This window comes from Gopherus flavomarginatus, chromosome 16 (genome assembly GCF_025201925.1).
Source record: "Gopherus flavomarginatus isolate rGopFla2 chromosome 16, rGopFla2.mat.asm, whole genome shotgun sequence".
In the NCBI taxonomy this organism is placed as follows: domain Eukaryota; kingdom Metazoa; phylum Chordata; order Testudines; family Testudinidae; genus Gopherus; species Gopherus flavomarginatus.
Window position 1 is genome coordinate 28,087,129 of NC_066632.1, and position 26,533 is coordinate 28,113,661.

A 26,533-nucleotide genomic window follows, 5' to 3' on the forward strand; every position below is an offset into this window, starting at 1 on the left:
CAGGTCAGCTTCAGCGTGCCAGTTCTACGTGTAGAAGCGGAACCAATGAGTGGCAGAGAAAGCCCGGATAGCTTTCTGTGATTGGCCAGCTGTTAGGATTCAAATCGGGGGCTAGGCTGCCGCGCGCAGCCGGGTGGACGCAGACAGTTAGCACCCGCCGGCTGGGTGAGGGATCGTCGCCTCGAGCGTGTGAGGCGGCCAGGGTGAGTAGCGGAGGTACCGGGGTGACTCTGCCGGGCGGGCGTGGGGCCCTCCCGGGTGACGCTGTGGGGGGTGGGGGCGAGTCCCCGTGCTGAGTGACCCTCAGGCTGGTGGAGAGGGATCGCCCCACCGTCTTCTCCCTGTGCCGTGGTGACGGGCTCTCCCTCCGGCTGCGGCGCAGCGCCGCGCCACACTTACGCTCCGAGACGTGGAGTTGGTGCCCTTTGGCGGGAACGGTCCGAGCTGGCCCAAAGCAGCCCCGCGCGCTCTGTTCCTGGCCCTGTCACCGTGGTATCGCGGCCCTGAGGGGACGGGAAGCCCTGGCGCCGGGTGGGCGATGGAGGATGTTGGCGGTGCCTTCGACGCAGCTGGTACATGCCCTAACCTGAATCTTCTTCGTACTGATCCGTCCTCCCCTCATCAGGAAATGATGGATTAACCTCGGGGAGCCTCATGACCAGTAGCTGGGTCCCACAATAGCCGCCTCTGCCCTCAGGCGGGGGTCCTATTTGCAGAGAACCTTTCTGTTGAACGCCCCTTTGCATGGTGGGCATTGCTATATTGCTGGTAGGGGAAGATAGTTGTGTTTTGGACGTCCCAGAGTGAACCTGTAACTGTCAACAGGATGTTTAGGATGCACTAGAGTAGAAGCATCCTAGTGTTTGGGTCTCTTTCTCTAGAGGCCTAATTGAAATTCTGTTAGATCCTTGTTTATCCTAAATAAACTTGTAGCTCTTTCAGTGGGATTCTAATGACTCTTTTAGATACACTCCTCTTACTTAGAGGCATCTTTGCAATTGACATTGTAAATGTATGATAAGGCTTAAATTAGACCTTTTGGATCTCTACCTTGTGTAGGGAAAGAGAGAGTGATTTATAGTCTGGAAGAGGCACTTCCCTTTTAACTGTGGAACAGAAAAGTTGCCTAGCATGGTCTGTGGTAGTTTGTTTTAAGGACATGGATTACCTTGAAATGAGCCTGGGAGAGATCTAAAATTAATTTTGGCTCCTTAGTTAGGACTGCTTGGCTTCCATTTTCTGTCTCATGTTTAGGTCTGAAAATCCATGAAAGCACTATGAATACCATATTTTAGGAAGATGCCTGGGTGCTTGATGCTTTAAATACACTGTACGTATCAACCCTTCTAAAATGTTGTTTTGCATTTTCACTTCTGCAGATTCGTCTCTCATCCCATATTGTCTATTGTATTTTTAAATGATTAAAATTCTTCATTCATTCTTCTCTAAGCCTGGATTTTTATACCTTTAGACAATAACTTGGTGAATGTAGACTTTAAGTGGCACTGCTCAGGCAGCTATACTTAGTATGTGCTGCCTACATGCTTTTTAGGTGCTGAGGTAAAAGGCATTTAACCAGCTGAAGAACACTGTTGTTCCTCTTGAAGTTAGTACATCTCTACCCCGATATAACGCTGTCCTCGGGAGCCAAAAACTCTTACTACATTATAGGTGAAACCACGTTATATCGAACTTGCTTCGCTCTGCTGGAGCTTGCAACTCTGCCCCCCCCCCCCGAGCGCTGTTTTATCATGTTATATCTGAATTCGTGTTATATTGGGGTAGTGGTGTAATTGTATGGAGGAGGAACAGTTAAAGTTTGTAACGGTTAACTTACCCATGCAGTCAATCTTTGTAGCCTACCAAACTTTCTTTCATAGACATCTTACATATGAATAGGAATAGAGTACAATCAAGGTTGTATTAGCTGTTTGAGGTAGTCCCATTGATTTCAGTGGGACTGCTCCTGTGAGCAAGGAAAGCAGGATTTAGACTGTTAGGGTTCTGTTTATGGTGGAATGGGTGTATCTACTTACACTTTAAGAATGCAGCTCCCATAGATGTACTGCGGGACTTACTAGTATACCTTTATGTTATCCCATAAGTGTTACTGGTGAGAGAACTGCAGAGTGAAGCACTAAGCACTGATGCTGAGAACAGGAATGTTAAAATATGTCATTGTCCAGTGGTGGACTTATTAGTTCTTCTCTACTGAGAACAATCCTCTACCTGCAGAAATGGTAGGCTTGCCAACTAATGAGATGACTGTAAAGTTCCAAGAGGTGCTTGAGACACTGTTGGCTAAATAAGAAGGCTTCAGTTGGTTTTGCAAAGCTGGCACTGATTGGTTAGTGATGAGGTAATGATTTTTTACTGCAAGAGTGCTCACTTCTGTGAGTAAACACATTGCCACCTACATCCTATTACATAAACCTTGGAACATGGGGACTTGAATTCTGAGGTTCTATTAGGGCTGACTAGCAACATGTCTGTCAGGTGAGGTATATATAAATGGCATCACTGTTAAGTGGGGAGCCTGTAGAAGACAAACAGATGATAGGATGGCAAAGAAAATAAGCACACACAGCCAAGGTCATTCCCACCACCAGCTAGATGACAGGATATTGTACGTAGGAACACAGCCAGCCTGGGCTTAGCAGAGGAAAAAGCCATGGACAGGAATGACTAGTGGTGTTGTACTGCTTCCTGTGTCTGTGAAAAGCAACAAAGAGTCATGTGGCACCTCATAGACTAACAGAAGTATTGGAGCTTAAGCTTTTGTGGGTGAATACCCACTTCATCAGATGCAAGAAGGTGTGAGTCTGTTTTTGAGTTTTTTTGTTGAAGAATTGCCACTTTTAAGTCTGTTGTTGAGCGTCAAGGGTGATTGAAGGGCTCTCCTATTGGTTTTTTAATGTTACAATTCTTGATGTCTGTCTGACTTGTGTCCATTTATTTTTTTGCATAGAGACTGTCCGGTTTGGCCAATGTACATGGCAGAAGGGCATTGCTGGCAAATGATGGCATATATCACATTGGTAGATGTGCAGGTGAACGAGCCCCTGATAGCGTGGCTGATGTGGTTATGTCCTATGATGGTGTCTCTTGAATAGATATGCGGACAGAGTTGGCAACGGGGTTTGTGTTTTTTTTGTTGTAGTGTGTAGTTGCTGGTGAGTATTTGCTTCCGGCTGGGAGGCCAGTCCTCACTTACAGACAGCCTATCTCCCAAGGTCTGTGAGAGTGAGGGATCGTCCTTCAGGACAGGTTGTAGATCATTGATTATGTGCTGGAGAGGTTTTAGTTGGCGACTGTAGGTGATGCTTTCTTTGTTGGGTCTGTCCTGTGGTAGGTGACTTCTCCCTGGACACTCAATAACAGACTTAAAAGTGGCAATTCTTCAACAAAAAAACTTCAAAAACACACTCTCACCTTCTTGTCTCCTGTTGGAAATGGGCAACGTCCACTTTGATTGCGTTGGCTTCGTTAGCACTACAAAAGTAATTTTCCCTCTCTTGATATTCACCCCTTCCTGTCAACTGTTGAAAATTGGCCACTTCCACCTTAATTCAATTGGCCTCGTTAGTACTGACCCCCCACTTGGTAAGGCAACTCCCATCTTTTCATATATATATATATATATATATATATATACATACACACACACACACACACTGCTTACTGCATTTGTCATTCAATGCATCTGATGAAGTGGGTTTTAGCCCACGAAAGCTTATGCCCAAATAAATTTGTTAGTCTCTCAGGTGCCACAAGGACTCCTCATTGTTCTTATGGTTAATAAGTTTTTCCTGAGTTTTAATCTAAATTTACTATGCCGTAGGTTGAACCTATTGCATCTTGTCCTGTCCTCTGTGGCAAGAGAGAACTTTTTTCCATCTTTTTTTTATGGCAGCCTTTCAAGTATCTGAAGACCGCTATCATGTCTCTCCCAATCTCCTCTTTTCCAAACTAAACATACTCAGTTCTTTCAGCCTTTGCTCATATGGCTTGCATCCTGTCTCTTTGATCATCTTTGTGGGTCGCCTCTGGATCCTTTCCAGTTTGTCTACATCCTTTCTATACATTAAAGACCAAAATTGGATGCAGTACTCAAGCTGAGGCCTAACCAGCACTGAGTACAGTGGTATTATCACCTCCTGTGACTTGCATGCTATGCCTCTGTTAATGCAACCTAAAAATAAATAACAAATAACATATGGAGATATACCTATCTCATAGCGCTGGAAGGGACCTTAAAGGTCGAGTCCAGTCCCCTGCCTTTACTAGCAGGACCAAGTACTGATTTTGCCCCAGATCCCTAAATGGCCCTCTCAAGGATTGAACTCACAACCCTGGGTTTAGCAGGCCAATGCTCAAACCACTGAGCTTTATCTTCCCCTAAAATTGCATTATGCAACATCATCACATTGCTGACTCCTGTTGAGGTTGTGATCCACCATAACTCCCAGATGCTTCTCAGCAGTGCTGCTGCCATGTCAGTTATCCCCCGTTCTCTATTTGTGCATTTGTTTTTTCTTCCCTAAGTGTAACATCTTACATTTATCTTTGTTGAATTTCATTTTGTTGTCTATAGCCCTGTTCTCCAATTTATCAAGATCCCTCTGAATTTTAGCTGTATCCTCCAAAATGCTGTTAACCTCTCCAGCTTTGTGACATCTGCAAATTTGATCAGTATGTTCTGTATTCCTGTATCCAAATAATTAATAAAGATGTTAAATAACATCAGACCCAGAACAGATCTCTGTGGAACCTCACTGAAGACCTCCCTCCAGTCTGACACAATTCCATCAATAATTACTCTTTGTTTGCGGTTGTTTAACCAATTCTGTATCTACTTAATGGTAGTTCCACTGAGCCTGCATTTTTCCAACTTACTTGTCAGAATGTCATGTGGGACTGTGTCAAAAGCCTTGCTGAAGTCCAGGTATATGGTTTTGAGAATCAGTCCACTAGAAAGCATTTAGAAACAATTCTGCTATTATATTACTCTTCCCTTACCCTTACTAAGAACATTTTCATGAAAATTAGATCTCTGAGGATTCATCTGCTTCTGATGCTGGCTTGATATCTGAACTTGTAATTCAGATCCAGTCCTCGCAAAGCCTTACTCCTGTAACTAAATATTACTTGCTAATAAGGCTTTGCTGCACTGTACCACTGGTTTGACATCAGTCATGATGAAACTAACAGAATTAAGTGGGAGAACATATGAATATTTAAAAACTGATGTCCCCCTTTCTTTTCGATGTCCCTGCTAATGAAGAGTATAGAGTGAAAGAACAGAAATATAGAATAGCATTCTTGCAGTAGAATTTTTCTTCTATGAGGCATCAGATCTCTAAAGAGTTTGAATTTTCCTTGCTGAATGGGATTAAAGCATGCCTGTTCACAGTGCCTTATATGTGAGCTGCTTTTACCCTTCTAATTATGGAGGTGGTGTTGTGTAGCTTGCATACCAGGACATACTACTATGTAATCATCTGCCTGTACTTGGTATTAACATATTAGCCAGAGTTCTCATAAGCATTCCAGCAGAAACCTGCATTAGAGAAGTAATTGCTGCACTGCTGAAATAGCAATTTCTATATTAATCACTGCTGTGATGTAATTGGTACTGCCATGGCCAGCATTTTAAAAGATCTTTTCAATAAGAATAATAATTTAAAAAAACTAAGCAAAATCCAAATCTACCCAAAGATCTCCCAAGAATGTTTGTTTTATTTTTTTACGTATGTAGCTCTGAAACTGTAGGGATAATGGTGTCCTGTGAAGAGTTATATTACTCCTAGGCTGGAATTGGAACAATATTGTATACCCTCAAAATAATAAATTGGCAAGAAATCCCTGATTGTCTTGTTGGGATATGAGACCCTACAGTATATTGCAAGTTACTGAAGTATTGGAGTGTTAGTGTGGTTGGAAAACGTAGTGCTTCTGTACAAAGCTGTCTTGACCATCTTCAGTTCATGGGAACACCTTTTCTTCCAAGAATAAGATGAGAAGCATACAGCTCTATGAAACTGCATTCTTGAGAGACTTTTGTGTTTGGCTGCAAATGTTAAGTCAGAGACTTTTGAGCACAAGTTTGTCTTAGGCTGGCAATGACTTCTGTGTCTGGAGGAGTGGAAAAATCTGGATAGATCACTTTAACTCTCTTGACTTCTTGGCAGGAAGATGGAGACTGCAATGCTGAACTTACGGAATCTGTTTGACCAGCTCATGCGCCAGTCAGAATTTCTAAATGAAGGAAATGAATACCGTAAGTCATGTCACAGTTAACTCGTGGATGTGGTTCAGTGTAGGAATTGACAACTGCTAGCTCATTTCGACTTCAGCCCTGTGTACTAAAGAGACCACCGATGGCTTTGTAGGTAGTGGTGCTTTTCCAGGTACATAGATTTGGGAGCAAACTTGGTTTATTTGCTCTGATTGAACTCTTGAAGTGACCAGCTGAACTTCTGGGATGAATGCATCATGCTTGTAGCATCCTGATTTTCTTGCACATGGAATTTCAAATTTGGAGTTTGTAAGGGTGTGTGTGTGTGTGTGTGTGTGTGTGTGTGTTTGAAGCTAATTAGTACCAAAGGAGGGGGTGAAAACCTTAGAGGGGTCCAACACTTAACTTTCTTCGACATGGGCCCAAGGAGAGTCCATACGATCTGGGACAAACGGCTTACATAAATAGCCGGGGGGAAAACACTGAAGGCAAACTTGTGAAATCTCGTCTTGCTGTAACTTTGCAGGGTGAAACAATTATATTCCCCTTAGGGCAGTGTTAAACAGCTAAAGGAAATTGGCTTTATATAAATGCTGATTTTGAAAGTGAAATTATCCAGCTGAATGGAGTTGCAGCTCCAGACATTTATAATACTAATCTACATCTACTGGAGCATATTACAGCAGATACTTTCAATAGCAGATTCAGTTGTCTTTCTTGTGTACTAAGCTGTGACCATAACACAGTCTGTCTTCATGTTATTTTAATAGCAGTAGTATTGGCCTGATGTATGACAACATGCCAGGAATGTCATCTTTTTCTTTCAGCTGATTTAGAATAACATATGAAACCTGGGGAGTGACTATCTTTTATTGAATCTCCTTTACATACTAGGGACTGAGTGGCCAGTAAAACATGAATCCATGATTCTGGTATTGGGGACTGATGTAACTGCTGGGAAGATCAACTAGACCAGTGGTCACCAACTGGTCAATTGCGATGGACTGGTTGATCCTAAAGGATCTCCCAGTTGATCATGATCTCCAGCGGCAGCGCAGTGTAGCTGCGGCTAAGGCAGACTCCCTGCTTACCCTGGCCCCACACCGCTCCTGGAAGCGGGCAATGCGGCCCCAGAGGCAGGGGGGTCTCCCTCTGCATGCTGCTCCTGCCTGCAAGCACCACCCCTGCAGCTCCCATTGTCTGGGGGAGCTGTGGGAACGGTGCTTGCAGAGAGGGGCAGTGCGATGAGCCATGTGCTTCCTGCCTACTCCCCACCCCCAGGAATCAGAGGGTGCGTTGGCCCCTTCCGGGAGCAATGTGGGGCTGGGGTAGGCAGGGAGCCTGCCTTAGTCTCGCTGCGCCCGCCACTGACCCGGATTCACCGGAGGTAAGTGCTGCCTGGTGGGAGGCTGCACCTCAACCCCCATCCCTGAACTCCCTCCTGCACCCAAATCCCCTACCCTGAGCTGTCTTCCAGAACCAGCACCCCATGCCCCCTTCTGCATCCCATGCCCCCTCCTGCATTCCAACACTCTGCCCCAGTCCAGAGCCCACTCCTGCACCCAAACTCCCTCCTAGAGCTTGCACCCTTCACCCCCTTCTGAACCCCAACGCCCTGCCCCAACCTGGTGAAAGTGAGCAAGGAGGGGTGGGGGAAAGTGAGCGAGGAGGGGTGGGGGAGTGAGCAGGGCGGGGCCTCAGGGAAGGGGCAGGGTAGATCCTGGATTACCCTTAAATTCAGAAAGTGATCCTGCATGTAAAAAGTTGGGAGACCACTGAGCTAGCCTCTGGGCTCTTCTGCAGACTTTCTCTTCATCTGGGTTTGCCAACAGGTCAGCTGATCTGTTATCTTTACTTGAAGGCAATTATTAATGGAAGGTTTCTTCCTACATAAAGGAGGTGATGCTGTATTTCTTCTGCTTCCTTTCTTTGCTGTTAAGACTAAGCATCCTCTTCCCAGAGTTTATCCAGTTGGCAAAGAACTTTGAAGAGTTCCGAAAGAAGTGGCAGAAGGCAGATCATGAGCTGGCCAGGTACAAGGATCTTCTGATGAAAACAGAAACTGAGCGTAGTGCACTAGATGTGAAGCTGAAACATGCTCGCAATCAGGTAGATGTGGAGATCAAGCGAAGACAGCGAGCTGAAGCAGACTGTGAGAAGCTGGTGGGTATCATGTTACCTGTGATGTGACTCCTGTATGGAACAGGCTTTGCCTCAATTCCATAGAGATTCATCTAAATAGTTTTTCCGTGCTATAGATAAGTCCACTCAGATAAGGATCTGGAAATTTACAAAAGAGACCTCTATGTAAATGTGTTGGCACAAAAATATTAATTCCTGTAGTATATTTAATAGCTATACATGGCTCCCACAGTACCATTACTCTCAAATATAACAAAATGGAAGACTCCACTTATTTTAATGACACTGGGCAATAGGAAACGGCACATGGGGCACCTTCATCTGATTATAATATTAGGAATGTTCAGTGTGGTTCTATGACTGCTTGAGTTCATTCAAAGCTACGTGCAACTCTTGTGGGAGTTTAATGAGCCTGATAGGAACTCTTTTCACTCTCCTGATCTCAGGTAGAGAGGATGTAGACAGCCTACCACAAATGGCATGTGTGAGGCAGGAATGGAGAGAAATACTATATTACGTGGATTTGCGGAGAGCCACAAAACCATGACTTCTTGCATCACTGCAGCATTGTGAGACATCAACAAATTCCAGGGAATTCTATTGGGAATCTTGTGACTTTCTGTAAAGCCTTTTGCTGCAGTGGCTCTCTAGCTCTTTAGGGTTTAGTAACTATAGACATTTATAACTGCAGGTAGGAATTGAAGCGTATGGGCAAGACTAGTATGGAGTTTAATTCATCCTAATGTATTGTTTGAAAGATTCCATATTAGCTTCCTCAGCAGACTGGAATTGTTCAACACTATGTAATCTTTTTGTGCATTTCTCAGCAGTCTAAAAGGGTCTAAGCTACTTGAATTTTTGGAAGACAATAAGTGGCACCTAATAAGACATCAATAAATTGTTTTCTGTTGCAAGAGAGTATAGCCTTCATTTGAATAGTGGTTTAATTCAGAAGAATCTCACTGCTGCTACTTAAATTGAGTTTACCTGTTTGAAGCTGGGACACCAGGTTCTGCTTTATGGGCTTTTAATATGCTGTTGGAGTAGCAAACTTCCTCAAAGCCTACCTGCACTAGCTGTATTAAATGTCTTATGGTCTGTCTGTCTCCCATAAATCTGAAGTGAAGCTTTCTCCCCTAGCTACTATTGATGTTTTCCACTTTACAGGAGCGGCAGATCCAACTGATTCGAGAGCTGCTGATGTGTGATGCATCGGGCAGTATTCACCTAAGTGAAGAACAGAAATCTGCCCTGGCCTTCCTTAACAGGCCTCAACTTTCTACTGGGGGTTCTGGGAACAGAAGGTATGGAAGGTAGCAACCTGACCATTAGGGAAACAACTGATTAGCACAAATACTTAAACTCTTGGATATGTGGGTCTATAGTAGCAGTTTTTGACTTTTACTTTGCAATACCCCAAAGCTATCAGCTTTTTTCTCCTGTGATCCTGTATTCCATAGTGTTTCACATGACCTCTTCCTCAAAGTGATCTAATGTATAACATACATTATTTTAGTTTGAAAAATTTCAAACTTTAACCGTTCTTATGCAATTCTTATAGCTTTCAATATTTCTCACTAAATTTAATTAAAGCAGGTAATAACATTTGGATTTTTGGGGGGCAATAGATTTTTTTTATGAAATCTTTGGTTCTGTAGAATATTTGTATTTGGTATCTGAAATTTTTTTGTCTTGGGGCTCCATTGTTTTAGGAGACTACTTTTGCCACCGGAACTTTGTGTGTGGGTTGAGGAATATAAAAGCATAGTACAATGCAGCTTTGTTGAAACCACTCAATTTTTTCCACTCCAGCTATAATCCCACTACTTGTGAAAGATTTTCTTTTAATATAGCTGTGCTAAACTACTTGTCAATAACTAAGCCTGCATATCAATAATAAACTTAAGGTGAAACAGCAGCTCAGAAATACTTCTCCCAGCCACTGACCTGGCTCCAGAGAGCTACTGTATTTATCATTGTTTGTTTACCAAGGATTATGTGAGCTGAATACAGATTTGGGGGATGGTGGGAGAAGGGAACTTGGGATTTGTTGTGGATAACTAAATGAAAGCTGATACACATTGAACAGAGATTGTCAAAAATAAACAAAATGTTAGGGAATATAAGGAATGGGACAGAAAATATTTCAGTACCATTATAAAAATCAGTGACATGATCTCATCTGGATTACTGTATTCAGTCTCAAAGATATAGCAGAAATAAGGGGGTTCAGAGAGGCACTAAAATGATTTTTGTAATGGAAGACTTCTCTTTGAGAGGATATCAAAAACTTGTAACTACTTAGAGAAGGGATGGATAGATACAAAATAATGCTCTAAAAATGTAAATTAGGTATTCCTATTTATCCTTTCTCGCAATGCAATTAGCATTCCATGAAACTGAAAGCAAGTTTTAAAACTGACCATGGGAAATTTCTTAACACATGACAAATTAACCTATGGGATTCATTGCCACAAGATATCACCAAGGCCAAAGAAAAATTACTCTATATAGGGAATAAGCACAGTTACAGTAGTATATTGTATTCAAGAATGGATGTAAACCTTCATGTTTCAGGACATAAACCAACCATGAACTGATGAGGATTAGGAAGATTCTTCCTTTCTGGGACAGGATATTCCATAACTGTCCACTGTGGGGTTTCTTTCTTTCTTACATCCTCTGAATGAGCTGACACTAACCACCGTCAGAGTAGATGCTAAATTAGACAGACCACTGATCTCATCTGACGCGGTTGTTCTTAATTTCTTGTTTTACAATCATAGAAATATGGGGCTAGAAAGGACCTTGAGGTCATCTCATCCAGGCCCCATGCTGAGGCTGGACGAAGCACACCTAAATTATCCCTGACCAGTATTTGTCTAACTTGTTCTTAAAACCTCCAATGATGGTGATTCAAAGCCTTCCTTTGAAAACCTCTTCCAGAACTTAACTATCTTTATCATTAGAAAGTTTCTCCTAATATCTAACCTAGATCTCCCTTACTGCAGATTAAGCCCATTAGTACTTGTCCGACCTTCATTGGATATGAAGAACAATTGATCACCATTCTCTTTATCATCCCTTAACATATTTGAAGACTATTATTGGTTCCACCCTCAGTTGTCTTCTCCCAAAAGTAAACATACCCAGTGTTTTTAATCTTTCCCCATATGTCAGGTTTTCTAAACCTTTCATCATTTTTGTTTCTGTTTTCTGGACTCTCTCTCGTCTTAACTGTGTTGGTAGTTAAATAGTCTTGGCTAGGTTTTGAATTTAATACCGCAAAACTGCAAATTACATGGGGGTAGGAAAGTAGAAGAAAGTCACTCTTCTGTGCTTGTCTGACAGGCTGCAGTCAAAAAGAACTTGTATATTGATTTATGAAGGAACTTAGCTTTGCAATCAGAAGAGATAGAAGCTTTATGTGGAAGGGAGGAGGAAGAGCGAAGGCTTGTGATTTGGGAATACAACAAAATACTGACATGCTAAATCTGGGTTATTCCTACTCCATGGATTTTGGTTTCCCCTAGTAAATCGCAAATGGCAGTCCAGCAGTTTGTGAATCTGCACTCTTATTTATACTGCATTAATGCTACATTCATAGCATCAAGGACTTGCCTTGTTCCAAACAGGAATACATAGCTATTGCCTGGTCAGTAAACTTGCCCTGGAATCATGAAGTCAACTGGAAATGAAACCCACAAACTAATAGGCTTTTTACTTTACTTCTTAGACTTTCAACAATAGATGAATCTGGCTCAATTCTATCAGACATCAGCTTTGACAAGACTGACGAGTCATTGGTAATGTAACTCCAATCTTTGAGAATTATCTATTTTCACTCCCCATATTGCTGTTTCAGCAGCACAGTGGCAAAATCAACCATAAAAAACACTGCACTGCTAAGCAAAATTAAATATGTCCTTATATGTTGATTCTCCTGACAGAGCTATGATATGAGTGTTCTAATTTTGCATCCGTGTGGGGGTGCATGATACCACAAGATTGGTTTTATAGTCTCTGGTTACCATTCTGTCTACAGGAACCCAGTACTGTGCTGTTATAACTAGGGATTCATGTCTGGTGTGGAATGGCAAAAAAACCTAACTGGCTTCAAGACTGAGCTTGTTAAGTTTATGGAGGGAATGATATGATGAGATGGCCTACACTGGTATGTAGTGATCTGCAGCTGCTAGCAGCATATATCTCCAATGGCTGGTAATGGGACACTAGATAGGGAGGCCTCTGAATTACTACAGAGAATTCTTTCCCAGGTGTCCAGCTGGTGTGTCTTGCCTACATGATCAGGGTCTAACTCGGACGAGGGCCATATTAGATTTTTGAAGGGGCTTAGTGGGCTGAAGCGACTGTGAAAGAAATTAAATATATGCAAATATGCAAAATCATTAAACAGCACTACTGTGTCAGTGTTGCATTAATTCTAAATCAGGTATAGAAGCTAATCGATGCAGGTACTACGAAATCACACAAAATATTTGTCAATATATTAAAAATCATTTCACACTTTCATTTTATTTCTAAAAACTCACATTTGTATCATACAAATACTATTTGGTTCTATTAGTGCTGTAGTTAAAATTTAACTATTATGAAAGTGTTAATTTCCATCTTCTTTACTCCATTTATTGGAGATGTAATTAAGCATCTGGCTTGTGTTTTTACTCTAAGGCAGGGTCTGTGCCAGCTCGGCTGCAGCAGCAACTCTCCTAAGTTGGCTCCCCTTTTTGGGGGGACACTGGCTTCCGGGGACTCTCACCCCTCTGCACAGCTCAGCTGAGCTACATGCCCTCTACCCCGCCCCCCCCCCCCCGCACGTGAGCTGCTGCCAGCAGCCCCTCCCCCTGCCTGCTAGGTGTGCCTACTCAGCTGCCGCCTGTCTATTTGCTTCTCCCTGTACCTATTCGGCTGCAGCAACGATTCTCCCCTAAGTTGGCTCCCCTTTTGGGGGGACACTGGCTCCCGGGGGCACTCACTCCTCTACACAGCTCAGCTGTGCTGCCGCCCTGTGTGAGCTGCTGCCGGCAACCCCTTCGCCTGCCTGCTCTGCATGCCTGTTGGCTTCTCCCCTGTTGGTTGGAGGGCTGGACAAATGGAAGCCCTGGGCCAGATCCGGCCTGCGGATGTAGTTTGGAGAGCCCTGGTCTAACAGATCGCCATATTTGGGGTTGGGAAGGAATTTTCACTTGGGTCAGATTGGCAGTGACCCTAGGGGAGTTTGCCTTCCTCTAGCATGGGGCACTGATCACTTGCAGTGTAAATGGTGGATTCTCTGTAACTTGAAGCAGCAAAGTGTCCTGTGGCACCTTATAGACTAACAGACGTATTGGAGCATGAGCTTTCGTGGGTGAATACCCACTTTGTCGGATACCCACGAAAGCTAATGCTCTAATACGTCTGTTAGTCTATAAGGTGCCACAGGACTCTTTGCTGCTTTTACAGATCCAGACTAACATGGCTACCCCTCTGATACTTGTAACTTGAAGGTTTTAAAACATGATTTGGGGACTTCAGTAACTCAGCCTGAGGTTAGGGGTCTATTACTGGAATGGGTGGGTGAGGGTCAGTGGCCTGCAATATGCGGGAGATCAGACTAGATGATCATGATGGTCCCTTCTGACCTTAATCTATGAGTCGGAGTCTTAGTAGTTCCAGCATGAAATTTAAAGGGAGTAGCAAGTGTGCGAAATGACTAATGAGGGGTGGAGGTGGTGATAGAGGCCAGTGAGAATTCTGAACCTCTGTTTTTATCCCTGCTATCAGAATCTTAATGAGCACAGAGGTGAGGGAACTACAGGGAAGCTGACTTCCTTTGTTATAAGCCTCCAGAAATCACGAATGGAGCCAGAGGAAACACTAGATTCATATCTGGATGATGTTAAGATCAACATGTATTATATTTGTCCTGAGCTCGCTGGTCCACCGTTCTTTAAAACGGATTTAACGAAAGACATGGCTAGAGTCTGGAAAGTATCTGCAGTATGCTAACACAATACTTTGTCCTACCTATAGGATTGGGATTCCTCTTTAGTGAAGGCTGTCAGACTGAAGAAAAGAGAGAAACGGGTATGTTACATTCTTTTCCGTTAAGTGGTTGGAGCAGTCAGGAGTAACAATAGGTAGCACTGTGGCTACATGTGGTAGTTCAGCTATTATAATAGACTCTTTGATCTGGTGGTCACTGTCTAAGCTCAGTCATATCAGACCACCCAGAAATGTACTCTAACATGCACCATGGGCAAGAGATGGAAGGCGTCTTCTAACTTAGTTTATAGAACTGGACTACCTAGATGAATAAATCCTTAATTTTTTGCATCCAAAAATTCAGCACTGTTGTGTGGATTCTGATGAAAAGTTTGGAAGTAACTTTCACTTGTCAGCTGTAGATGATGAAGTGAATTCCCACATCCCATGCTACACTCACCTGCATCTTACAAGCAGAAAGTTACTTGGAGTGAAGCTTCTTGGTGGACTTGCTGTATCTTTCTAGTAACATGAAACTAGTAATAAGAGGAAATTAAAGATAGGTGTTCCCATAATAAAAGTAGGCTCAGGATTTGTCCTACTACCCTGCAGTCAGCATGTGGGGTGGGCAGGGAAGAGGGACCAAACCATCAGAAGAGATAGCTGTCTTATTGGGGGAAGATTTGGTATTTGCTTCCTGTTTTCCAACAGCACTCCCATTCCTCATATTGAAGAGGGAAAATTCCTTCCCCTGAAGGTCTTGGTGGTAGAGCACTCAGTTGGTCAGTCAAACTTCTTGGGAAGATCGTGTGCTGAACCATTTCTACTGGTCAGTTAGGCTGCATTATTGCACAAGTCTTCATGTCCTTGCTAAATAGAAATAATTATGGACTTCAATATCTGCAAACGCTGCAGTGGAATTTACCCCAACCCTTCAGGAAATGTGGTGTGATGCTCTAGGGTTGATGCCCCCAATCTTGTTTAACACACATTTTTATTTTCAGCGTTCTTCCAGACAGTTCATAGAAGGCCCCCCAGGTCCTTTAAAAAAAACCCGATCAATTGGTTCCACAGTGGACCAGGTATGTGAACCCAGCTGAGTTTGTGTGCATCTTAAAATCTCTTGTCAGAGGTGGCTGTATTTGTGTAGCCCCCAAATGCAGTAGGATACTCTGTGAAACTAGAGCTAATATAACAGTTTCACAGGACAGCAACTCATGGAGTCACAGCTAATGCCAGTCACATATTTTGGAAATTATCTTCCTTTTCTATCCCTCTGGTGTCTGACACAAAATTAAATCAGACATCTGATTAAGTTGTACACGTTAATGCAATATATGTGATCTGCTGGGGCCAATAAAAGCTAAATATCCCTTTCCATATCATTTTGCCATCACTAACCATACAGCTCTTTCATTTCAGGGAAACGAGTCTATAGTTGCAAAAACGACACTTATGGTCCCTAATGATGGCGGCCCAATTGAAGCTATCTCCACTATTCAGACTATACCTTATCATCTCAGAAGCCGGAGGAAGACAGGTAGGTATATGTATGTCTGCGCGCTGTCCCCTATCCTGGTTTTAATGCACAATGCTGTCACTTGTCACTAAGTTTCATGAATCTTTATTTGCCTGTGTCTGCAGACACTGAAACAAATGGGGGTGATTATGTTGAAAAGTTATTTTGAAAAAGGGTAGTCTGAGGGATCTTAACGGCTATTAGTAAAGTTAACAGCAAAGACCAGAACTTGTTTGCTGGACCACACTTCACAATGACCAACTTCACAATAAACAAACTAGGCACACACAGTTTTTCTCTGCCATCTCTTTATTTGTTAAATATAACTGGGCTAGTAAGTGTTAATATATAGGCAAGGAGGATGGAAACACAATTCCAAGAAAATCTTTGTTCCCTCCACCTGCTGCCTCCCATTTCTCCTATAATTAGCATTAAACAGGTATCTTGAAAGCTAGTAATCAAATAATAGTCTCTCTCAGGTAGCCTAATCCTGGCTTTTGGGGAAACTCTAAATTTAGCTTGTTCTTTTAAAAAAAAAAATCAACATTTCTTTGAAGGTTGGATTACAGAATGATCTTTAAATGGGATCGAGGCAAAAGACAAAACTAAACGGGGGCATTTTCCTTTCAGACCCTCTGAAACAGACCATAGTTATTTCTAGCCCAGAGAAAATCAAAATGAAAGACAAAAGCCAAACTTCTTGCTTTTAGCCTTCTCTTCCTGGCCATCTCCAAATAAATGACTCTAACCGCTAAAAAGTCTCTTTCATAAATCTTCTGTATGGAGGTATTCTGATAAACCTAACACGAAGTGCGTGTGTGTGTATGGGGGGGGGGCCTTCTAGCATTGCTTTTATATATTCATAAGCAAAGTAATTGCTCAAAGAAGTTTGGTATACTAGAGTGATTAGAAGTACACAATGTGTATCCAATATAAGAACTATGTGCCTGTATTAATGCTTATGTGGTAGCACTTATTCTCTCAGTTAACCCAAGATGTGCTGCTCCTGGGCAATAATAATTGAAGCATGTTGCCCTAATTCTCTGATTTTAATTGCTTTCAAAAGTAATATGGCTTTGCTTTCAGTTTTAACACACTAATGCACCATACTTCTTGCTTGGCTTTGGAGAGCATGTCTGCCAGAATGATTGCCTGTGAGGTAGATAGGAACACAAAACTGTATAATTAACCATTAATTGCCAGTTGTATCTTGTAACAGCCTCTGCTGGTTGCGCTACCTTTAGCATAACACAGATGCTAGGTGCAACTGGCAGTACTTGTTAGGCCATGGATATCCCTCAGTCATTCACAATAATTTCCTGCCAGTTCCAATACACTTGACTCAATCATTATATAGTCTTTATACTGAAAACAGAAGGCTGGAAAATTATTCTACAGATCTCTCTCTGTCTCTTTCAGCCAGTTTACAACCCTGGAATAGTGACTCAAGCTTGGGCAGTAGGCAGCTGGAATCCAGATCTGAAACTGATGGATCTAACACTCCTCAGAGCAATGGGGGGATGAGGCTGCACGAATTTGTATCAAAGACGGTATGTGTACTGGCAGTCCTGAAAGAGATTCACTGGACATACTGCTGTACATCCCTCTGAGTGCAGGCTGGTGCACAGTGTCAGTTATCCAAATGGTGTTGGCAGTTTCAGCTCTGAACTCTGACCCTGAGTCCTCATGCAGGCAGAGCCGTCCCTTGGGTACGGCGAATCGGGGTGAGGAGGTGAGGTGAGAGATGGGCAAGTGGAGTGGACAGATGAGTGGGGGGGGATGGGCATGGAGGAGCCCCCTACCAGAACCGACCCCTCCCGTCAGCACCACCTCCTCCCTCTCACTGTTTGCCGCTGATCAGATGTTTAGTGGTGTCAGGAGGCGCTGGGAGGGACACGGGAGGAGCAAGGGCACAGCATGCTCGGGGAGGAGGTGGAACTGGGTGGGAAAGGGGTGGGGGTGGAAAGAAGCAGGGTGGGGGTGAGGCCTTGGGGGGAAGGGGTGGAGTGGAGATGGGGCCTGAGCAGAGCCAAGGGAGGGTGAGAAGCATCCCCTGGTAGATAGGCACCAAGTTTCTAATGTCCCAGGCCCCGCACCACCGCTGGGGACTGCCCTGTATGCAGGCATATATCTTTGTTAGCTCCTGCTGTGAAACATCTTGCACTGCTATGCTGAAGTTTAACAGCTGACAATTCAGCCCTTGAGATCCAGAGTTTAGACTTCCCATGCATGTCCCAATGACTGTAAGAGATGTCATGATGGCTGGAACTAAGATGATCAGGGTGGCTGGAACTAAGATGATCAGGGTTTGCTAGAAGCAGAATCACCAACCATTGACAAGGGCTTATTTAACTCCCAACCCTATTATTCTGTCACAATGGTATCTGTGCTTTGCCATCAATATAGAACAAGAAACTCATTCAATATACCCGTGCAGCTAAACTGTGTCTATTGTTTTGTTGCATTATTACCACTTCCTCACACACAGGCTCTTTATTTCCAGGTTATCAAACCAGAGTCATGCGTTCCATGTGGAAAGCGGATAAAGTTTGGGAAACTGTCCCTGAAGTGCAGGGACTGCCGTGTGGTGACTCACCCAGAATGTCGGGACCGCTGTCCCCTTCCCTGCATCCCAACATTAACAGGCACTCCTGTCAGAATTGGAGAGGTATGGCTTTATGTGAGATGAGCTTTAAATCCTGTCGCTGCCACAACAAATGAGCTAATGCCTATTTGGGAGAACTAGACCTTGCTTAAGGACTCCAGGAATCTTATATACTGGTTAACTTGTTGCTGCATTATGTGGATTGTCTGTTTTATTACAGATCTAATAGATATACATAAATGAGACTGTTAAATAAAGCCAAGAATAGTAGGAATGTGGTTTTTTTGGAGGGTGGAGAATTGTATGTGGTGACTCTGAAAGTATGTGGTGGAGGCATTTTGTTCTGATTTTACAAGCAGTCACAGAAACTATTTCTGGCTGTGCATGTATCTGTTTCCAGTGCAGCCTTGTCTGTCAACTGAAGTTATTGGCAAAGTTATTTTGCTTAAATTGGAACCTTAAGATGCTTTCAGGTTGGTGAATGATGGCACAGCTAAGCTTGTCCTTAGGAGTCTCCTGCTTGTTTTAGGCTAGATCCCTCTTTTCTTGACCACTTACAGTAGTACTTGTTCCCATTGTCTAAACATTTCTAGTGAACTTAAGATCTAGGTGCTAGAGCTATCTGCTTTATTAAATGGTAATATTACTTGCCCTCCTTTCCCTTCATATCTGCTGCATGGTCCATTTTCCACTGGTCTGTGAAGCAGGAGTCTTTTGCCTGAGCCTCTCGTGTATGATAACTCCACAGGTGCAACATGTCTTAAGTTAAACTCAGTTCTTGGCTCTCCATTGCCTATAGAGTAAGACTGTTGTATGAAGGACTTCTGGATAGATACTGTTTTAGCTCTCTACAGGAGCACATAGTGTTTGTCCTCTCTTTGTGCCCATGGCACCTACCTCTGTCGGTCTGGGGAATGAGAATCTAGTGACTGCTCCTAAGCCTAGATCTGTTGGGATCTCCTGAGCACTTCCAGTGTCCTGAAACTTGTAAATGTCAGTGTTGCAAAATCAGTCTCTTCCTTCTTATAGGGGACACTGGTGGACTTTGTGCCCATGACTCCGCCAATGATTCCTTCCATTGTAGTGCATTGTGTGAATGAAATTGAGCAACGAGGGCTACGTGAGGTAAGAATTACCTGAAATCAGTGGGGGTACTAGTGAAACAAATTTGGCTGTGATATTAGAGCCACAGTTGGTTAATCTGAGGATCTCTTGTTTATGATGCTGTAGATATACACAGTGCTGTTCAACACATAAGTCACGATGAGCAAGTTACAGTCCCTACTCAAGAGATCTCACAGTTCACAATGGGGGCAGGAGACTGTTTTTACTGAAGAATCTAGACTTTGCCTTCTCAAGATGTTTGGGCAGGTGAAGTCCTGACTTTCGGCATTGCTCTGTAACAGACAGGCCTATACCGAATTTCTGGCTGTGACCGGACAGTAAAAGAGCTGAAGGAGAAGTTCCTTCGAGGGAAGACTGTGCCCCTGCTCAGCAAAGTGGATGATATCCATGCCATCTGTGGCCTTCTTAAAGACTTCCTGCGCAACCTAAAGGAACCCATTCTCACATTCCGGCTAAACAAGACTTTTATGGAGGCAGCAGGTGAGGCGAGCCAAATGCCATTGGCAGCTGTAGTGCCTGAGGGTCCATTCTTAGACAGATCCATCTGAATTGGCAATCCTTCTTGGGTGTGAATGTATTGGCAGTACTGGGTATACTGTAGAGAGATCTTCCTTCCTACCATAGATCTGCTTGTACAACACTGCCTGGTGTTAGCTTTGTTATAGTGAAGTATCTCATCCAGGTCTTTGAAAAACTTTCTCTGATAAGTAATCTGCCTTCCAGCTGCAGCTGTCTCATTCTGTGGATATTATCATGTAGGCTGCTAACATTAGGAGGATACTCACTCTCTAGATCCCATATTTTTAGATTAATCCTTAAATAATCCCAGTTTTTGATTTTTGGAATTAATCAATAGTTTTGTCAGTATCCTGTTCAGGAATGATGCACAAGTTTAGTGCAGTCTTGAAGCTATTGAACATTTTTACAGAAAATCTTTGAAATCCGTGTCCAACAGAGAGCTAACAATACTTACAGTGCTGTTCACCAGAAGATTTCAAAGCATTTTACGCACATTAAGCCTCGTAACACAAAACCTCTCAGACACTGGTATTAGCCCCGTTTTAGATGAGGAAACCAGAGCACAGGTCTTTAAATGACCTTGCCCAAGGTTAGATAATATCAGTGTTAGAATTAGAACTCAGGAGCATGGGACCCAGAATCTTAACACCCTCCAGTACTGTGATGGAACATACTGCTATCTGAGGAAAATGATCCTACAGGCCTCTCTAATCACATTCTTTTTTTATTTAAAGAAATTCTGGATGAAGACAACAGTGTGGCTGCCATGTACCAGGCTGTTGGTGAACTCCCTCAGGCTAACAGAGATACACTCGCTTTCCTCATGATTCACCTTCAGAGGTGGGTTCAGCCAGGTTAGGAGTTCTGGAAATGGGGGAAAAAGAGATGATGCTGTAGTTCTGTTTCTACAGGCTCACACTGGTGGTTGAGTGACAGGGGAGTCTTTACCTGGGACTATTTGCAAATTCAGATAATAATTGACATCAGCTCACATTATCAGGGTTTTCTGTCTGTGAACAAAATTTACTCAATGTCCTTTTTCTTTCTTTCTTGTCTAGAGTGGCTCAGAGCCCAGACACTAAAATGGACATCACCAACCTTTCCAAAGTCTTCGGACCGACACTAGTTGCCCATGCTGTGCCAGATCCTGACCCCATGACACTCTTGCAGGACACTAAACGACAACCCAAGGTAGGTGATTAGTAATGACACCTGGTAGAATGTTGATATGAGACACATGAAGTGTCCCGTTAAGGAATCAGATTATACTGGCACCTGGGGCTGTTGTCCTCTGGCTCATCTGATACCACTTTTAGGCTGAATGAGTTGTAAGTTTCTGGTATGGTGGGGAATTGTGTGCTAAAGTGTGTTTCTGTAGGTGGTAGAGCGGCTGCTGTCACTGCCAGTGGAATACTGGAGCCAGTTCATGATGGTGGAGCAAGAAAACATTGACCCAGCGCATATAATTGAAAACTCCAATGCCTATTCCACTCCCCGAACACCAGATGTTAAAGGTAGCCCTGGAATGTTGCTGTATCAGATCTTCAACTATGGCCAAACATCCACTTTAAAACAATGACCTCAGATCAAAGCCTTTTGTTAGATTGTGTTGGAACAGGCTTGCCAAACTGTGTAACTCCTCCTCCTCTTCCACCCTCCAGTTACCATACCGCCTTTGACACTGATGGTCATGGCTGTTTATCCCTGATATGGCATTTCAAGTGCTGTAGCCAAGTTGGTTCCAGGATAATAGAAAAACAAGTGGGGTAAGGTAATATCTTGTGTTGGACCAACTGGTGAAAGAGACGAGCTTTCGAACTACACAGTGTAGCTTGAAAGCTTGTCTCTTTCACTAACAGAAGTTGGTCCGACAAAAGACATGCTCACTCATCTTGTCTCTCTAATGGCATTTCAAAACAGGCATTCTTTCGTCTGTTTTACCCACCTCCCAGCCTCAGGAGGAGTATTGCTTTTTCACACCGAGGACAACATTTTGCTCTTAGTCCCCAGCCTAAGCCTAACTGTTAGCATTCACCTTGATAACCAAGCATCTGTAACACCTGCTGCCTTTAGTGCTGTAAGTCTGAACGTCAAGTTACGAAGAAGCTTTTAAACAGTTAAATATCTAGCTGCGGCATCATCAATTGGTGCAATATTACAAGGGCATTTGGGGGGGAATGGGGAGGGAAGTAGCTTATGACAGGAAAGACAAGCTTCTCTCAAACTTCAGCAAACCTTGTGGAATACTAACACATTTTTACATACAAAGTGTACTAAGCAGTGACTCCTGCTTCCCTTAGCTTTGCTGTTGTGCCTCTATTTTTATAGAACATATCGGGCCAGTTTTTCTGCTGTTTTCACTTGTGTAAATCTGGAGTCCCACCACTGACTTCAGCAAAGTTGCCCTGATTTACCATATGGCAAAGAGGCAAAATATAATCCCATTACCTTAGTTTAAGAAGAAACATTGTATGTCAGTTATGTGCCTGTTCTAATGACTCTTGCTTCCTCTGTCGGAAGTGAGCATGCTGGGTCCTCTCACTACTCCAGAACAGCAACTGACAAAGACTCCTTCATCTAGCTCCCTGTCCCAGAAGGTCCGATCTACGCTCAGCAAGACTACCCCGAAGTAAGTGGCACTGCATACTTTGGGATAGTAAAATCAAATGCTAAGGCCATGTCTACGCTAGAGAACTTACAGCCGCACAGCTATATCAATGCAGCAGTGCTGCTGTAAGATTGATTGTGTAGCCGCTCTGTGCTGATGAGAGGGACCTCTCCTGTTAGCATAATAAAACCACCTCCTCAAGCAGTGGTAGCTATGTCGGCAGGAGAAGCTGTTCACACCAGAGCATCTGTCGGTGTAACATGTTGTTCAGGGAGGTGCTTTTTTTCACATCCCTGAGTGACATAAGTTATACCAGCAAAAGTGGTAGTGTAGACATGGCCTTAATCTGAGCTACTGTCTCAGTCCAAATAATATCATGCACTATATTTGACTGTTTATATATCCCAATAAACTAAAGGTTGCAATAGGGTTTTGTGGACAGTATGAGTCTGGGAAGCAAGAAACTTTGGCCTCTGGGGGATAATACCTATCTCATGGTTACTGAGCATTCATTGAGTATTGCACAGTGCTTGGTGTTTAAGCGGTTTTTTTTATAAGAGACTAATCAACTGCTTACTGGGGTGGAGAGGGGCACTGCTCCATGAGAGGGGTGGAATATATATATGGCAGAGAACTAAAGGGGTTGAGAAAGTTGCCGGGCCTTGGATCTGCCCTTCCTCAATGCAAATTTCATAACAGTAGGGGGCTCCGTGAAAGCCACCTGCCTTTCATCCCTGCTCCTTTATGGCTCTTAATGTAGCTGGCCAGAGGGGCAGCTTGTGTACAAGTCCAAGCTTCTCTCCCTAGCTTCCATGGCACTCAGTTAAACAGAATGCCTGTTCTTCAGACTCCTAGGAACCAACAAAAGGCAGTCCCATCATAAGTAGTATGTGACCTTGTGAGCAGGGAGGGGGGACCACAAATAAATCAAAATTAAAAAGGAGTGTGAAAAAAGCACAGGATGGTGAATAAAGATAATGGCACTGTACATGTAAAGGTGCTAATTCAGCAGCCCATCACAAGGAGGTGCTCTAATGGCAGGGCTAGGAATTATTGCTTTACAACAGGTCCTTATCTCTGTTTAATTAGATTTGGGAGCAAAAGCAAGTCTGCAACCAGCCTTGGACGCCAGGGATACTTCTTTGCCTCTCCTATGCTGAAGTAAAATGGACCTGCAGATTCAGCCGTTTTATAACGTTTACAGCCCACATATGCATGACTACAATAAAGGACTAACTGCCCTTCACTACTCTCAGCAGCCTGTGTACTAGGGTATAATCTTATTACTTTTGTTTTTAGCTTAATTGAGACTTTTAGTCAAGAGTTTTATTGTGCAATGTATTTTATTAAATATTTAGTGCCATATTGCATCTAGCATTAGTGAGTAAAGTCACTGGCAAGATCTAGTCAGTATGTTAGGGCAAATTGCCAGAAAAATATTTTAATTTGAAAATATATATCTTTCAATGGGAAGCTGGTCTCCATCTGTTTAAGAGCACCTTATTGGAGTTCCATTTAAACACTTTTTGAAAACTATAAGGCACCATTTTGCACCAGCAGTAATCCTATCTTGTTCCAAGAGAACTGCCATAATCCTTGGGGAATGAGTGCTGATCCTGTGTATTGGGAAGCAGTGAATGCTGAGAAACACTTGTTCTTACTTTTGGAAGTCTATTTTTAGTGAAGCCAGTGTCTTTAAAAAGTGAGAACTCTTAAAACTTGATCATGTGAAAAATTACAAAAACCAGTGTTCCATAATGTGCCTAAATCCGACATAAGTCTTGAGACTTATTTGTGTATTATAAAGTGGCTCAGCCTGTAAATATGTTACTGAAGTTTGCATCTATCTTCAGTACAGGCCAGTAATTTTTGGCCTCTGCTTCTACAAAAGCTAGTTTGGTTTGTTGTTAATGAGTTGCCACTTGGTATATGACTTATACAGCAGAACTACATTAAAAATATCTGCTGTCTGTAAAGAACAGTTTTATAAATCAGACTATCGGCAGATACTAGCACAAAGAATTATTGGATTGGTACTGTGGGTGCTTTAAAAAATAGTACTACCTTTCTTGATTTTGGGATGGATATGTTAATGACAATTTTCCAAATTCCAGGATATGAGATAGGATGCTAATTTACCTAGCCCAGTGTTCCACCAGAAGACTTGTTAAACATGTACCAATACTTGTAAACATGACTTCTCTGTATTAAGTTCCTGGAAACTGTACTGACTTCTGCCTGTAAGAATCATGTACAGTTGGTATATCTGAAAAAAGTAAAATCACACTTTTCTAATGAGGCCCAGGCTGCTTTGTATTCTGGCTAATGCATTTCCCTTATTTGTGTGTTTAACATGGCATGTTTCAGACCAAAGTTCATGCTAGGCCTGAGATTCTCTCCACGCTTTCTTTCTTTCTTTCTGCTGCTGCCCCCCACAGCAACCTCCCAAAAAAGGCTTCCCTCCCACCTCCTTTGAAATACTTCATGAGCCAGAACAGTCCAGGAAACAAATATTTTCACCTTGCTTGCTCAGGACAGTTGATCACTGTTGGATGTGATCCGATATATCAATGACTGTAGTATGAAGGTAGGTAAGGAAATAGATTTTCTGAGTCAGCAGAGACTAGAAATAATCAGGTAACACAACTTGAGGGAGAAGAGAAGTTTATGGACTTGTAGGTGAGGGGAGAGGCCCCCACAATCTTCTAAGTGGCAGGAGATCATCTTGTCCTCCATTGCCTATTACAGGCTCCCCTAAACTTCAGGGGTGGGTGGGTGTGGGTGTGTCAGGGTAAGGTTCTGACCATCCTTACTGATCTGTTTTAAAATGAATGGTAATTGTTCTTGCCCAGTCTGTGGTGTTAGTACAAGATCAGTGTTCCATCTAATTTTTCCCCACTCATGTGCAGAATTAATTTTGTTATGTGCACCAATATGGAGGTGACAGGGCTCAGGACGGGGTCAGAGGTTTGGACTGTGGGGGTGTTGAGGGCTTCAGCTGGGGGTGCAGGCTCTGGGGTGGGGCCAGCGACTAGGGGTTTGGGATGCAGGCTGCCAGGGACTATGGTGGGAAGAGAAGATTCCACCCAGCTTGCTCTCCTGGCAGCAGCACTTGGGCTGGCGGTGGTGGGAGAGGTGCCTCTCCCCTGGCCGCGGCAGGTCCATGCCAGGGCTGGGTTGGGGCCGGGGGAAGGGCACCTCTCCCCTGGCCGCAGCAGGTCTGGGGCAGGTCCGTGCCTGAGCACCTTTACTAGGCTTAATAGGCAGCTGCACGGCCGTGGGAACTTAGCTACCAACTGTTTAGATTTTACAAGAGATGAAGGGAGGATAGAGAACTACTCAAGTGTGCCTTTCAGGGCTTTTTTAAAGTCTGATAGAATGCATGGCATCACTTGGGATAGGGATGATGTAATTGCAAATGCTATCACACTAAAGAAGCAGATGTCATCTTGAACTAAAAGAAAGGAGGGGAGATAGCCTTTTAAGGGTAAGCAATCCACTCCATATTGAAACTCCAGAAAACCTATTAAATAGTACAGCTTGCATAAGGAATTGTACTCCACTTTTCCATCTGCTTGAAGTGCTATAGGAGGACAATGGCTGTCTAAAGTAGGTACCTTTTATGTCACCCTAAAGCTGTTTATCTCTGGAGTGTTTCCCCTTTTAGATGCACTTGCTAATGTGACCAGCCATGGGTATAGCATTGCTATCTAGACATACTCTCTGTGCCTCCCTTCCCATTTGTACAATAGGGGTAATAGTACATCCCTACTTCACAGGGGTAGTGTGAAG

General features: G+C 43.3%; 1 protein-coding gene across 6 annotated transcripts; it reads left to right on the forward strand.

Annotated features, from left to right (window-relative positions):
* Positions 1 to 25,040, forward strand: RACGAP1 (Rac GTPase activating protein 1). 6 transcript variants are annotated; one of them, XM_050925700.1, is made up of 18 exons: positions 1 to 203; positions 1,255 to 1,330; positions 6,192 to 6,280; positions 8,199 to 8,401; positions 9,548 to 9,684; positions 12,117 to 12,186; positions 14,414 to 14,467; positions 15,370 to 15,447; positions 15,788 to 15,905; positions 17,304 to 17,434; positions 18,388 to 18,552; positions 19,519 to 19,614; positions 19,896 to 20,094; positions 20,868 to 20,973; positions 21,192 to 21,324; positions 21,512 to 21,647; positions 22,654 to 22,762; positions 23,831 to 25,040. In XM_050925700.1, exons 3-18 carry the CDS (start codon positions 6,196 to 6,198, stop codon positions 23,904 to 23,906), a joined length of 1,896 nt encoding a protein of 631 aa, XP_050781657.1. In that variant the 5' UTR covers positions 1 to 203; positions 1,255 to 1,330; positions 6,192 to 6,195; the 3' UTR covers positions 23,907 to 25,040. The 6 variants fall into 6 exon arrangements, with proteins under 6 accessions (XP_050781657.1, XP_050781658.1, XP_050781656.1 ...); XM_050925701.1 differs by lacking the exon at positions 1,255 to 1,330 and having other exon boundaries at positions 6,196 to 6,280; XM_050925699.1 differs by lacking the exon at positions 1,255 to 1,330 and having other exon boundaries at positions 2 to 203.
* The last annotated feature ends 1,493 nt before the right edge of the window (positions 25,041 to 26,533 follow it).